Raw genomic sequence first — 15,625 nt, 5'->3', positions numbered from 1 at the left:
ACAGCCTGTAATAACCCTCTGGGGCACGTCCCCATCAGGACGGCCAGGAGCTGCTATTACTCAATTCCCCACGATCCAGCCCAGAGGTTGGAAACACTGCAATGGGGCTGACAGGTGTGACATGCCCTGAGCAGCGATGGTAGGGGACAAGGAGGGTTTAACCCGCCGGAGGAGCAGAGGCAGAGATGGAGGCCAGCTCTGCACCCGTGCTGAGCAAAGAAGGAGTTCCAAAACAGGCAGGAGCAGCCCTGGAGAAGCCTCTCTCCCTGGCAGCAGCATGAAGGCAACAAAGGCGAGCACTGCTGAGAAGGGAGACGTGCCACCGTCCACGTCCCCTGAATCTTCAGATCCAGCCGAAGCCCTGGGAGGCCTGTGTCCCAGAGGAGCACTGGGGGCTGGATCGCCTAAGGGTGGCAGCAAGTGAGATCCAGGTGGGCCAGGTGCATCTGGGCAGGTTGGCTCAGACTCGCCAGCAAAGCCATTCCTGCCAACCTCCTGCCACGGGGCATGCTGTCAGGGAGCGGCTCTCCAGCTCACACCGGGCATTTGGTCACCCACCCATCAGGCCATGGAGATGCAGTTACCAGGCGACCTTCCACATCCAACTGGAAGAGCTCTGGTGGAGAGTTCAGATTCTCACAACGAAGCCAAGACAGTGGAGGCTGGTGCCAGGGTGGACCAGTGCCCTGGAGAGGGAGCCAAGCTAAGCCATGAGCCATTCTCCCAGCAACCTCGCTAGGAGGAGGTGAAGGAGGAGGACCGGACGTTGGGTATGGACCTCTCCAGCGGGGAGGGGGGCAGCGGGAGGCACCGGACGACCTTGCGCGCCGTCCTCCACAGATCAGCCCGGAAGCGCTTGATGGCGAAGCAGTAGATCAGCGGGTCGATGCAGCTGTTGAGGCTCAGCAGGGCCACGCTCAGGGTGTGCAGGACATCCAGCGTGGAGGGTGGGCTGCAGCCAGGGCTCTGCCTCCGGCTGGCCACCCAGGGGGCCAGGGTGAGGTGATAGGGGGCCATGCAGACCACGAACACCAGCAGCATGCCCAGCACCATGGCCCGGGCCAGCCGGCGGTGGCTGCCCGGGGAGGCAGTGGCCGAGAGCGACCTCATGATGGAGGCATAGGCACCCAACACCACCAGGAAGGAGGCCACGAAGAAGCCCACCATGGCGTACGCGTAGTTCCTGTGCCACGCAGTCTGCTCAAAGCACTTGGTGCCCCGAGAGCCCGGCCAGGTCTGCGGGGCTGCCAGAGAGGGGATGGCACAGCCCAAGCACAGCAGCCAGACCAGCACGCAAGCTGCCACAGCCCTGTGGCGCCGGTTCAGAGCCAGGTCCAGCCTGACCACCCGGACGGTGCAGTAGCGATCGAAGCTGATGAGGGTCATGAAGGCGATGGCGCTGTAGGTGGCTGTGTAGTAGGCCGTGCCGGCCAGACGGCAGGTGGCGTCCGAGAGGGCCCAGTGCCCCCCCGCCAGGTAGTAGGGAATCCAGAGGGGCAGGGTGAGGTTGAAGAGGATGTCGGCCAGCGTGAGGTTGATGAGGTAGATGCGGATGGCCTTCCTCACCTGGCCACTCTGCAGAAAGGCCAGCAGGGCCACCAGGTTGCCAGGCAGCCCCACACAGAGCACCAGGCAGTACACCAGGGGCACCAGCACAAACTGCACCGGGTCACTCGGCTCACACTCCCCATGGGCAGGGCCCAGGGGTGCCTCCATCACCTCCAGCCTGGCCGTCCAATTGCTCATCTCGGCACCACTGGAAGACAAGAGGGGGCAGGGTTAGAGGGGAGGTGTGGTCTGTGTGCCTAAAAGGGGGTCAGAGTCCTGAGCCAGGCAGGGGAATGATACTGATTAGGAGCCCCTCGTAAAGCTGTGTGGTCAACCTGGCCGCAGCACCCCTTGCTGGGTAGGAGGAGCCAGCCTGACCCCCTCAAACTCCAGAGAAGTTCCATCTATCCCTATTCCCATGCCTCCACCTATCCATCCCCTCTATTGATCTATCCAGCCAGCCAGCTCCATAAATACCCCTCGAGCTATCTCTCCATCCACACCCCTCCAGTCAGCCATCCAGCCACCCTCTCCTCTCTCCATACAGCCCCTCTATCTAGCCGTCTCCACACACACTCCTCTATCCATCCAGGTAGCAGCTAGGCACTGAACTCAGAACAAAGCCTATTGCAGCAAACATGAGCACAGCAGCCACAGGTGGAGTCTGGGGGGTCATGGAGAGCTTTGCCCCTCCATACTGCATGCCTCAGTCAGGCATCCTGAGTGTGCAGTGCAATGAGTTCTGCAGAGGAGACAGGTGATGAGCTGCTCCCAGCTTGCACCCTGAGGCAGGATCCGGGACTTAGAATTTTGTTTATAAACAGGGTGATTAACAGGTAATTAAGATAGGAAAGGGCTGTTAGGATGTTTCCTAAAGTGTAATGATCTGTTCCAAGCTTGGGGAAATGGGAAAAGTAGCCTAAATGATAGAAAATAATTGTAGATTTTTCTACAATTGTTTCAATTGTTGTATTCAAGAGGCGGTAACAAAAGTTACTCATGTCTTTCTTTGAGGAGAGAACTGACTTTTTAGACAAAAGAAATGCAGTAGATATAATCTACCTGGATTTCAGTAAAGCGTATGATGCAGTTCCACGTGAGAAATTAATTAGTTAAATTGGATAGGATGGGGATTCATATGAGAACTGAAAGGTGGGTAAGGAACTGGTTAAAGGGAAGATTACAACAGGTCATACTGCAAGGTGAACTGTCAGGCTAGAGGGCAGTTACCGGTTGAGTTCTTCAGGGACCAGTCTTGGGACCAATCTTATTAAACATTTTTATTACTGATCTTGGTATAAAAAGTGGGCGTGTGCCAATAAAATATGCAGATGACACAAAGTTGGGAGGTATTGCCAATACCGAGGAGGATCGGAATATCGTACAAGAAGAGCTGGATGACCTTGTAAAAGGGAGTAATAGAAATGGGATGATATTTAATAGGGAAAAGTGCAAGGTCATGTACTTAGGGACTAACAACAAGAATTTTTGCTATAAGCTGGGGGACCTATCAGTTGGAAGTGACAGAGGAGGAAAAAGACCTGGGTGTATTTGGTACTCAGAGGATGAATATGAACCATCAATTTGATGAAACTGTAGAAAAGGCTAATGCAGTCCTGGGGTGTTTCAGACATGGTATTTCCAGTAGAGACAGGGAAGTGTTAGTACCATTATACAAGGCACTGTTGAGACCTCATCTGGAACACTGTGTGCAGTTCTGATCTCCCATGTTTGAGAAAGATGAATTCAAGGGCTACTAGGATGATCTGAGGAATGGAAAACCTACCTTAGGAGACTCAAAGAGCTTGGCTTGTTTAGCCTAACCAAAAGAAGGCTGAGAGGAGATATGATTGCTCTCTATAAATACATCAGAGGGATAAATACCAGGGAGGGAGAGGAATTATTTAAATTAAGTACCAATGTGGACCCCAGAACAAATGGATATGAACTGGCCATCAACAAGTTTAGGCTTGAAGTTAGGTGAAGGTCTCTAACCAGTAGAGGAGTGAAGTTCTGGAGCAGGCTCCCAAGGGGAGCAGTGAGGGAAAAAAACCCTAACTGGCTTCAAGACTGAGCTTGGTACATTTCTAGAGGGGATGGTATGACAGGACTGCCTACAATGGCACGTGGCCCATCGGCAACTGCCTGGAGCAAAAATCCCCAATGCTGGAGAAGGACCCTAACTGGGGTGGGATCTGCGTTACTACAGAGAATTCTTCCCAGATATCTGCATGGTGGGTCTTGCCCACATGCTCAGGATCTAACTGACCATAATATTTGGGGTCAGGAAGGAATTTTCCCCTGGGTCAAATTGGCGCAGACCATGGTCGGGGGGGGGTGCTTTCCTCTGCAGCATGGGGCATGGGTCACTTGCAGGTTTAAACTAGTGTCAGTGATGAATCCTCTATAACTTGAAGTCTTTAAACCATGACTGAGGATGTCAGTAACTCAGCCAGAGGTTTGAGTTCTGTTACAGGAGGGGGTCAGGGAGGCTCTGTGGCCTGTGATGTGCTGGAGGTCAGAGCAGATGATCATGATGGTCTCTTCCGAGTTCAGTAAGAGTACCTGAGTCCGACTAGACATTACAATTGAAACTGCACCAGTGTTCGATAAGTGACTTGCTACGAGATGTCAGAACACATTAGTATTAGAGCTGAATGGATCTAATATTTATTACCTTTTCTTTCTTGCTATAGGAATTAGATACAATGCTCCTGTCAGATAAGTTATCTGCCAAAAAACAAGTGTTTTCAGTTGCCTGAGTAGCTCCTGGAATCATGGTTAAAGTTATGTCCCTCCTCCCCCCGAAAAGTCTGAAATGGTGCCCCTATGGGCAGGCAGGGAACTCGCCCGCACACAGACGCGCGGCCTCATTGGCCTGACTGGAGCACAAACCCCAATTATAGAAGTTAAATGACACTGATGCTCAGCACTCCATGTGAACTAGGCAGCCCAGCCCTGTTTGAACCAGAGGAAGAACCTGGCCCTTAACCCAGCGGCTCTCTGCAGAACAGTGATAATCAGGATGGCCCATTTCAAACTGTTGACACCTTGTCAAGGGTTTGAAATGGGCCATCCTGATTTTACTACAAACGGTTTTTTTCTGCTGCTGAGAATATCCCACCTTAATTGATTAGTCTCTTTATAGCTGATATGGCAACACTCATTTTTTCATGTTCTCTGTGTATATATATATCTTCCTCCTGTATTTTCCACTGCATGAATCTGATGAAGTGGGCTCTAGCCCACAAAAGCTTAAACCCAAATACATTTGTTAGTCTCTAAGGTGCCACAAGGACTCTTTGTTCCTTTTGCTGATACAGACTAACCCAGCTACCAATCTGAAACCTGTCACCATTCTCTGCGTGACTCTTGCTCATCAAGCACTGTCAGCAGCCATGCGGCAGTCGGGGAATCACCAGAGAACCCTAACCTCAAACCACAGCCCGGCACCTGACAGCCAGCCAGACAGATTGGCCGTTAACATCTCAACCAAGTGAGTGCAGTGCTTCCTGCTGCTCGCCCGAAGGCAGACGGTCAGCGCGCCAGAAAGTCGTGTGGGTTAAGGAGGAAGGGATTGTCTCTCTCTGGATCCATGCTCCTGTCCATCCAGCCATCCCTCACTCTAACTATGCACATCTGACTGCCTAGTCACCATGCAATGCACCCATCCCCATAGGATCTGGGCCCCAAACAGAGCAGGCCAAGCTCTGCACCTTCACAACCCAGCCAGAGCCATTATCCCATGGGAAATCAGCACCAGGTTTCATTGGCAGCAGATTCTGAGGAAGGCACCAGTGGCAGCAATGAGGACTTTGAGTTTTTCTTTCCCAGGCATGGGATCCAAAGGCCAGCTGGTCTGGGCCAAGCGGACACAGGGGCTGGGACTGAGGTCAGCACCATCCCGACAAACCAACCCCTTCACTCCTGCAAGGGGGCAGGGCATCAGTCACTGACTGAAATCCCTGCTCCCAACACACACACTTTCTGCAGCACCCCCCAGCCTCAGCCCTTTGCCTGGACCATTCAGGAGGCGACTCCGCAGTGCCTTGCTCAGTAGGAGCATGGCCAGGAGGCTCAGCACTGTGGTTCTCACGAGCAGCCAGGCCGCGCATTCTCCATGCTGTTCAACTTCTCCATCCCTTTCAATCCAGGGAAACCCTCTGGGACAGCAGCCCAATGGAGAAGCCTTGTCCAGCAATGGCTCTCTGCTCCACGAGCAGGCAACAGGCAGCCACTCAGCCAATGTCAGTACTTTTCCTGCCCCATGACCTGGCCCAGGAGAGGCCTTGTGGCTGAGAGGCCATGGCCAGTGGCCATAAATTAGAAATACCAGGCCTGGTTGCATGGCTAGAGGTGGAAAGGACAGATGGGCCTTTGCTCCACTGCAGGTATTTCCAGCTGCCACATAGATCTGTGCAGCAAGCTTCAGTAGCAGCCTCGGCCATTCCCTGGGCCAAAGGAGAACCCCGAGGGGTTTGGGGCCGGGTCTCTCCCCCAGCCCCGCACACCTCCCCAGGAGCACTCCTGCCTGTGCCCTGGGCAGCGGGCGGCTGCCCAAGGGAGCGGTGCCAGCAGCAGGCTGAGGCATTTGGGTGGAGGTGCAGCGGAGTGAATGGGGGACTGCAGCAGCTCAGGAAGCCCCAGGCACAGGTGCCAACTTTCCTTGGCACTGGTGGGTGCTTGCACCCCTCCCACCCCTACCCTGTCTCCACCCCCCTCCCTGCCCCTATTGGATCCCTCCTCAAATTGCCACGGCCCTGCCTCTTCCCCAAGCACACCGCATTCCCCCCCCCCCAGCACTTGCAGCACCTAACAGCTGTTTCGCGGCACAAGCACTGGGGCGGGGGGAACAGGACACGGCAGCAGAGGTGAGTGGGGCAGGGCAGGGAGCTGCCAGTGGGTATTTCAGCCCCGGAGCACCCATGGAGTCGCTCCTATGGCTCCAGGTGGCTGCTTTGGGCTTTTTCTGTCCCCTCCTCTCCTCTGCTTTGCTTTTCTTTTGCCAGTTTCCCTTCTGTGTGGCTGTAGCCAGGGCACTCCGACACCCCCTCCCCCCACGTTTCCTCCTCCCCATCTCCATTTTGTGGGAGAAACTCAGGCTGTCTTCCTGGGTCCTCGCTGCAAACAACTTCACCACTTCTCCTCCCCCGTCCCACTGAGCCAGCTGCTTCCCCTCTGCCTCCCTGGGTGCAGTGCCCCATGGCCAGCAGGACTTCTCACTGCCCCTCCCGCATGGGCTTCTCCCGGGGTGCAGCATGAAGTCCCCCCCCCCCCACAGTACCTCTCCGGAGATGAGGGTGGGCAACATTTGTTGGTTCTTGGTTTTCCCGCTGAACTCGTGTCACTCTGGTCTTTGAACGAGGATTTCTTGCTCCGGGGGAAGTGTAACCCCCTGAACCAGAGAGGGGTCCTAGGAGCACATGCAGTAACCGCGGTGTGGGGTGAGTGTGCTGCCGAGTGGGAGGGGGGCCTCTCCCCTGGAGCTCTCTACTGCCAGGGAAAAGGGGCTGGGGGGTCATCCTCTCTGGCCCCAGCCCTGGGGCAGCCTGCCTGCACCTCAAACTCCTCATCCTAGGCCCTACCCCGCCAAAGCCCACACCCCCAGCCAGAGCCCTCACCTCCCCCACATCCCAACCCTCTGCCCCACCCCTCACCCCCTCCTGAACCCCTCATCCCTGGGCCCACCCCACACCCCTCACCCAACCCTCTGCCCTAGCCCTGAGCCCCTCCCACACCCCAAACCCCTCATCCCCCCACACCCCAACCCTCTGCCCTAGCCGTGAGTCCCCCACCCCAAAATCTTCATCCCTGGCCCCAGCCAGAGCCCTCATCCCCTCACACTTCAACCCTCTTCCCCACCCCGAACCTCCTCCTGAACCTCTCATCCCCAGCCCCACCCCGCAACTCTCACTCCCACACCCCAATCCTCTACCCTACCCCAAACCCCCTCCTGAATCCCTCATCCCGAGCCCCACCCCAGGGCCCTCCGGGCTGTCACAGAGAGGATTTCCTGGGGGATTTACCAAGCCGTGGTGAGTCAGAGGCACAGCTGCCTCCAGGGCAGCAGGGTCTAAGCCACAGAGAGAAGATCCCCCAGAGATGCTGCCCTGGCTCCAGCTCACAGCTACAGGGGCTTAGCACTCCTGCCAGAGCCGCATACGTGCGCCCGTTGGAATGTCCCTGCCTGCGTCCTGCTCCAGTCTGGCAGTGTGGCTACCCCTCGGCCGAGCCAGGTTACTGGCTGCTCTCTGCCTGGCAATCACAGGTTCATCGGCTGTGCACACTGGCCCTGCACTGCTGCTAGCCACACGCTCCCCTCCCACATGGGGAACCAACAACAGGCTACATTCCCACTGGGAAGGAACGAGCATCTCAGATCGGATCAGCAGCTACTGCCCTGCCCCAGAGAGGGGCCAGCTTCCAGCAAAGGCACTCAGCCACTTGTTCAGTGCTGAGACCAGGGGGTCGGACATTCCCTCCTGACCCCTGCAGGCGATCAGTTTGAGCCCTGAAGCTTGAGGTTGAATCACTGCCCCTGTGACCCTGCCTCAAGCTTGCACAGCTCTAGGACTTACTGACACCCAGAAAGGTTTCCTGTCTCCTCCCACTGCACACTTTTGAAACACCGATTCACTGGACACTAGCTGGGCCCCTCGTTAGCAGTCTCAGCAAAGAGGCCAAGTGCACCGAACGACTGGCTAGCGGAGGCCCTCCTGGGGCAGTAGTGCAGGAAGCTGCTGCTCACACTGTCCCCGCTCTGCGGCTATTCAGAGGGCCTCCATCTGCTGGTCTGGAACATTTACCAGCTCTGAATGTGCAGGGACCAAATAGGTGTGTACGCCCTGCTCCTCCCCAGAGCCAAGACAACCAGGAGATAGAATTGCCATGTCCAGCCGAGTCCCTGCCTGGCATGGTACTTTGGGGTGCTACAGAGCCCCCCTAGCCACGCCATCTCCGATGCATCTAAACCCTGCAGGAGCTGGCTCTACAGGGTGGGGGCCGTGCAGACAGACACACACACACTGTGGCTGGGCCCACAGGCAGCAGGGAAAGGCCCCAGAGATGCAGCGAAGAGCCCCCCCAGAGACTGAGTGGTAAGAACATTGGTTTGGTCCTTACCTGCTGACTCTGCCCGCCTGACTTGATCTGCAGCAGCCCTCCTTCAAAAGGGCAGATAAGAGTGTGAGTTGGGGAGGGAGAGGGGCAGGCTTCCCCAGCCCAGACACATCCTGCTTGCTTGCCATGGACTGGCTGTCACATCATAGAATATCAGGGTTGGAAGGGACCTCAGGAGGTCACCTAGTCCAACCCCCTGCTCAAAGCAGGACCAATCCTCAGACAGATTTTTACCCCAGTTCCCTAAATGGCCCCCTCAAGGACTGAACTCACACCCTTGGGTTTAGCAGGCCAGTGCTCAAACTACAGAGCGATCCCTCCCCCGGCATTGTCACAGGGAAGCTGATGTTACTTGTGCCTGTGGCTTTTTTTGATGTGAGTCATTTCAGCCTCATGCTGGGAGGCCAAGATGCTGCCAGACCCCCTCAGCTGACAAACAGCCACAAAAGGCTGCAGATTGTCTCAAGAGACTCAAACCACCTGAGCTCAGCTTTTCATCCCAGCCACAGAAACGTTCTGTGCTACAGAGAAGGGATCTTCAGGCCACCGCAGAGTTCAGGCTGCCATGACTCTTTCACATTGACCAGCATGAAAATCACCCCCCCCCCCCCGCACACACCCGTTAAGTGTCAGTATTTACTCACCAAGGCCCTGATCCTCAGAGGTTTTTAGGCTCCTAACTTCCACGGACAACAGCAGAGGATCTTCCCCCAGACCCTGAATATGCGCAATTTTGTCTCATCTCAGAAGCTAAGCAGGGTCAGGCCTGGTTACTCGTATAGGAGACCTGCTGGGTGGCCCTGATTTTCACTGGATTTCTGGGAGCTCGGCACTCACAGGCGGGGATGAGTTTGGAACAGATCGGCACGGGCTGAGGGGGACCTAGCCCCACAGGTGTGTGGAGAGCCTGCAGAAACCTGGTGCTTTTAAATGTCACGATGACACAGCTTGTGTTAGACTCTTTCTCCAAGCCCCCTGGCAGAGCAATGAGTTCGATAACAAAAAAAGATTTGGCCCTCGTAAGCTCTCTCATTAGACTGTTTATTACTAAGCAGTAGTGGCACTTAGCTTGGAATATGGATCCTCAGAACGCACCCTGGCTCTTATATTGTGCTCAATAGCAGTAGCTCTCAAAGCTCTCTACAAAGGTGATACAGCCATACCCCTCTTGAATGGATGGGGAAACTGAGGCACAGAGCAGCAAAGTAACAGGCCAAGGAGAGAGAGACGCTTCACACACCCACTGCACCCAAGATACAAATTCAAAAGCTCACTCTTACACAACGCTACCCCGCTGGGTTCTGCAGCAGTTTGTCACAGCTGAATGGCAGGCCCGGCCCCCATCGCAGAAGGAGCCCAGTAATCTCTAGGATTTTCCCATCGCTGTGAATAACAGGGCTCCACCATTCCAGGCCATTCCATGCTCTACAGCTGGTGTAGAAACCAGAGCAGCTATGGAGGGGCAGCCAAATGTTTTTTCAAGCAAGGGAAAGCAGCCTGCCCTGCTAACGCCCCCACCCCCAGCCAGTCGCTCCTCTTGGAAGAGGAGGGGAAACTGGCTCTGGGCCCTACCCCAGCAAGTCACCCCCTTCTTCTGAGAGCCCCATCCAAAGAACTGGCTAGTTCTGAGCACTCCCCTGCAATGAGATGGCACTGCAGGGGTTGCCAGTGGGAAGCTCAGGTTCCTGGGTTGCAAGGCTGCTCCGAGCTGGTGTCTTACCTTGTGAGGCTGGCTGGTGGGTCGGCAGCGTTCCCGTCCCTGCTGCACTTCGCTGTCTGGCTGAGCCAGCTCTCTGGGAGGCTTTAAGGAGCCGAGTCAGGCTGCGTGGCACGTCTGATCTCCGCAGCCCCCGAGCGCCGTCTCTCTGTCAAGGGTTAATCCGCCCGGTGTCGCAGGGGATGGGGCAGCAGCTGGAGGCCAGGCAGGGCACGGCACCTGTGCTTGTTTGTAAAAGGGGCTCCGAGAGGCAACACCCTTCGAAGTCTTCCCCAAGCCTGAGGAGGCCAGCAGCACTGCAAGTGAGGCTGTGAGGACACAGCCCTGGCTCCCAGACAGCTCAGCCATGGTCCCACATCTGCGCCTGACCCACGTCACGCACCTCTGCACCGAGTGGGCTGCAGGTGGGAACAATGAGACCTAACAGCTAAGGCAGAGAGTCCAGGGCACAAAGCACCAGGGGTCATTCGGTGCAGAGGTGAAGGGGGTTCCTGTTCCCCTGAGCCAGCCCCCCCGCCCACGCCAGCCCATAGTGCTTAGCCCAGCAGGAAAGCCTGGTGCCGGCTGGGATAAATCAGCCCTGTGTGACCGGCAGGGATAATGGGCCTTTTCATTCCCTGCTCTCCGGGCCAGATTGACTGAGCAATGTGCCAGCTGAGGGCGCAAGCCAGGGTCTGTGCTGGCATGGACTGCAGTGGGGCTCAGGACTAACCACAGAGCACTCGCTGCAGGATCGGGGATCGAAAAGAGGGACAGAATTTGGGGAAATTAACACTTGCCACTCCCCCACCCCTGCCAAGAGCTGGGTGTCACTAGCCCCGTTTACCAGTGGGGAAACTGAGGCACGGAGTGGGGCAGTGACTCACCCATATGCAGTAGGAGAGTTGAACACAGAACTCAGGTGTCCTGGCCCCCTTTCTCTCACTAACCATAACTGGGATACAGAACAGCACCCACCACCACAGATGAGAATTTGATCCCCCAGCACCAGTACTGGCTACACCTGTTGATGGCCAACTACTCAGGCGAGATGCATGACTGCAAATTACATGCATCGTGTCTTTGCCCAGCTGCGCTAGGGTTAGCACCTCTGGCTGGACCTGCGGCAGTGCTTGCATGGGACTGGGCCTGACCTCAACCCCAGACTCCAACAGGACAACGCTCACCTTGGGAGGGGGGAGCAATAGCTCAGTGGTTTGAGCATTGGCCTGCTAAACCCAGGGTTGTGAGTTCAATCCCTGAAGGGGCCGTTTAGGGAACTGGGGTAAAAATCTGTCTGGGGATTGGTCCTCCTTTGAGCAAGGGGTTGGACTAGATACCTCCTGAGGTCCCTTCCAACCCTGACGTTCTAGGATTCTACAAAATGAGTGATTCCCATGGGGATTCCTAGATACAAAGGCCAAGAGAGACCTTCAGATCAGCTTGTCTGCCCCCCCCCCCCCCGCATAGCAGACCATGGCCCCTCACCCAGTTACCCCTGTCCTGAGCCCAGGAACTTGTGTTGGCCTAAAGCCTCTTCCCAAAAGGCAGCCAGGCTGGACCATCAAGAGATGGAGAGGTCAACACTTCCTCTGATAGCACTTTCCAACAGCTAAAAACATGCACCTTCTGTTCCACACATCTGGCTCCAGCCATCAGTTCTTGTTTCACCTTCTCTGCTAGATCAGAGCCCTCTCAGAGCTGGTATTTTCTCCCTGGGAAGTTATGTGTACACAGTAATCAAGTCACCTTGTGAGCTCCTTTTTGATAAACCAGACAGAGCTCTTTAAATCTCTCATTGCAGGGGATTTTCTACAGCCCCCAAATAACTTTTGTGGCTCTTCTCTGCCCCTTTGCCAATTTTTCAATATCCCTTTTAAAACATGGAGCCCAGGACTGGAGGCAGTATTGGTCTCATCAATGCCGTACACACAGGTAAAATCCCCATCCTGCTCCTGTTGTGAAGGTCAAGACTGTAACAGGGTTCAAAAAAGAACTAGACTCTAAGTTCATGGAAGATAGGGCAGGGATGGTGTCCCTGACCTCTGTTTGCCAGAAGCTGGGAATGGGCGACAGGGGATGGATCACTTGATGATTCCCTGTTCTGTTCATTCCCTCTGGGGCACCTGGCACTGGCCACTGTCAGAAGACAGGATACTGGACTAGATGGACCTTTGGTCTGACCCAGTACAGTCGTTCTTATGTTTCTACTCACTACACCCATTTACACCTTTAACAATCACGTTAGCTGAATTACGCGTATCCCACGGGAATGAGGGGGAGCAAGGATCATGGCCTGAGGGGTTTGAACCCCCTGGGCTCTGAGCCAAGGGAAACATTAGCAGGAACCCCTGAGACCTGGGCTCCTGCAGAGACTTGCAGAGGGAGCCCGCGGGGCAGGAACGAGCATGTATTTGGTGCAATGCAGCCCGAGAGATGGATGGGGAAGCATGACAACTCCATGTGGTCAAGTTTCCACAACTCACCAGCTGTGCCAAACGAGTGGTGAAGGGAGAACAATGCTCGAGTTTCTGTTCCTTTCAGGTTTTGCTCCTTGTTCATTTCAAAGTCACATTCAGAATTAACATGCACTCCTGGGAGGTGCTGCCAGACAGGTGCGCAGCACTAGATTGGTCTGTGCTCCGTCACAGGCTCCAGCACTGGGGCTTCAGGAGACCTGGGTTTTGTTCCGAAACTCGCAGTGTGACCTAGGGTGCGTGACTTTCCCTTCTTGGTGCTTCAGTTTCCTCCTATCTGAGCAACAAGCTTTGCACGAGTTAGTTAGTTACTGCTTATAATGTGCTCGGAGAACCTTGGCTGGAAGGGAAGGAATACATTCTTAGATGGTTTCCTTTTGGAACCTGTGGGCCCCTTCCCAGCTATGGATGTGTGCACCCAGAAACCACACAGATGGACACTGTGCCAGTGTATGATCATGGACCCAATACCGGGGCTCCTGCTCTGCGTTTGTGAGTGGGAAGCATAAGAGTAAACAACTTACTGATCCCCAGGACCTCCAATTCAGCGGAGGTCAGGCTGCAGAGGGAAAAGTAGCTAGTCTCTATTCAGGCTCCGCCCACACCACCAAGCTCCGCCCACAAACAGTGAGTCACAGACTTCTTGATTAAAAGGCTCCACAATGACAAATGTAAACAAACACCAGCATATTTCATTAGGTTTCAGAGTCAACACACCATGGTGATCGATGTTCACATCCCTCTTGGAGTTTCAGACTCAGGCTCACAGCACTGTATTGGCCACATTTTGTGGGGGGTTTCTTTGCAGACATAAGGAGAAGTGACAGCGTAACACACACTATGTTGTACTGGCCAGAACTAGTTCAGTAGGATTTCCATTTCTTCCAATGGTCCAATCTCCAAGCATCCCTGCCACCCTCCCTGGGAGTTGGGAGAATGGAACCTCTGCCAATGGGAGACTCCTGCCCCCTCTGTGATGAGCACCAGACACTGGGGGTCTCTTTGCTGAGTCAGGGAGACTATGTGCAACAAGGACCTTCCTTCCCATCCACTCAGCAACTGAGTAATCACTGCTAGTAGAAACACACCAAGAAAAGCCCTCCCTGTTCACTGATGCGTCATCCTCCCAATGCCTGTTTGTCCTCTGAGGCTGGGGTTAGCCGGGGATTTCAGCAGCAGCAAAATGTCCAGAGCTGGGGCCTAGTGCTGCTCTCTGGGGTTCAGATGCCTGGCTGCAATACCCCAAGGGATTCCAGAATAAATACCTCAGCAGGCCTGTCGAGTGTGTCCCCTCATGTGTTCCCCCGGTCTCAGAGCCCACTCAGCTCCATTTCGACTAGGTGGGGGCGGATGCAATGGGTGAGATGACCTGGTTCTCAGAGGTTGTCCTGCCCACGACTTTCCCAAAATTAATTCTCTGTTCTCAGAAACAAAAAGCAAGAGGGTCAGAGGCACTGATCTGAGCCCCCGAGCAGGGGGGCTGGAACAATGCGTATAGTGAGGGTGCTGAGAGCCGTTGAACCAAACTGTATATAATGGAAACCACTTCAAGCCAGGCGGTGCGGCAGCCCCCTCCGCAGCCTTAGTTCCAGCACGTATGCCCCTGAGACTGTTTCCTATGGTCTCCTTCTGGCCCCCGTTACGGATACTCGTCTCAGGCTTGGGAAGGGGGTAAATAATTCCTTTTGATCGTCAGTGAAAAATCAGACCACGAAGCAGTTTGCCAAGTAGCTCACTGGGCTCTGATGTGCTGGCAACTCACACAGATTAGCATCAGGATGACGCATAGATGGCTCTTCTTTATTTTCAAAACGAAGCCAGCGCTTTCTCATGCTGCACATAATCAAGCTGTGGAATTCCTTGCTGCAGGAATTCTCTGAGGCAAATGCTGAGGCTGGATCACCAAAGATCAGATCCTGAGCTCTCTCAATCCCACTGACTCCAGCAGGCATTTCAGGTGTTCAGTAGGTGGACAGGATTCGGCCCATCTTTGTATCTCTGCAAGGTAGGATGATGGTGGTAATGAACTGCCAGGCTCCACAGTGTACGCCGTAGGGGTCAGGAAGGAATCCATCCCATTCAGGGAATCAGGCGCACTGCAAGGATTTCCTCCTCCTCTTGAGGTCTTGGATGTTAGCTAGACATACGCTGTCTGAGCTTGCCTGGTAAATCCTCTAGGCTCGATTCTCCACTGCCCTGCTCCTGGTGTTGCTGTTTCCACTAGTGCAGCAGTTCTCAAACTGGGACCCCAAAGTGGGTCAGGACCCCATTTTAATGGGGTCACCAGGGCTGGTGTTAGACTTGCTGTGGCTTGGGGCTGAAGCCAGAGTCCGAGCCCCACTGCCCAGGGCTAACGCTCTCGAGCTCTGGCACCCCACAGGGAGGTGGGGCTTTTCCCCCTTCCCGGGGCTGTGTGGTAACTGTTGTTGTCAGCAGGAGGTTGCGGTGCAATGAAGTTTAAGTAACCCTGCACTAGTGCAAAGTGAGTGCCACTATTCTGACTTGCTTTCCACACCCAAGCAGGGCAATGGAGAACCAGGGCCCATATTCTCAGTCTGACAGGGCTGTGGGCATGTCTCTCTCTCACACACACATCCCTCACCTCAGAATCAGGCCCCAGGGTCCTCTGGGGCTCTCTCGCCCTGGCCCTGTGACAGTTGGTGCAGCACATATCTCAGAGGCTCCAGCTTGCTGCCTGGCTCCCGCCCCCGCGGTGACCGTGCCTCACTTGCCATCCACCCACAGGCTGATTTCTCTCTGATCTTCTGCTCCTCGGGGATCTCGT

General features: G+C 55.0%; 1 protein-coding gene across 1 annotated transcript; it reads right to left on the bottom strand.

The window, feature by feature from the left end:
* Positions 1-735: 735 nt before the first annotated feature.
* On the bottom strand, positions 736-10,521 carry LOC115637773 (G-protein coupled receptor 183-like). Its single transcript, XM_030539367.1, has 2 exons — positions 10,388-10,521; positions 736-1,756 (listed from the first exon to the last, which is right to left on the bottom strand). Exon 2 carries the CDS (start codon positions 1,744-1,746, stop codon positions 736-738), a length of 1,011 nt encoding a protein of 336 aa, XP_030395227.1. The 5' UTR covers positions 1,747-1,756; positions 10,388-10,521.
* Between the last annotated feature and the right edge of the window lie 5,104 nt (positions 10,522-15,625).

The sequence above is a fragment of the Gopherus evgoodei genome, chromosome 20, assembly GCF_007399415.2.
Source record: "Gopherus evgoodei ecotype Sinaloan lineage chromosome 20, rGopEvg1_v1.p, whole genome shotgun sequence".
NCBI lineage: Eukaryota > Metazoa > Chordata > Testudines > Testudinidae > Gopherus > Gopherus evgoodei.
The sequence above is the reverse complement of the archived record's forward strand: the minus strand, read 5'-3'. Positions and strand labels throughout refer to the sequence as shown.

Excerpts from the sequence above, each read along its gene's own strand:
- LOC115637773 (XM_030539367.1), bottom strand. The coding sequence starts at position 1,746 with ATGAGCAATTGGACGGCCAGGCTGGAGGTGATGGAGGCACCCCTGGGC.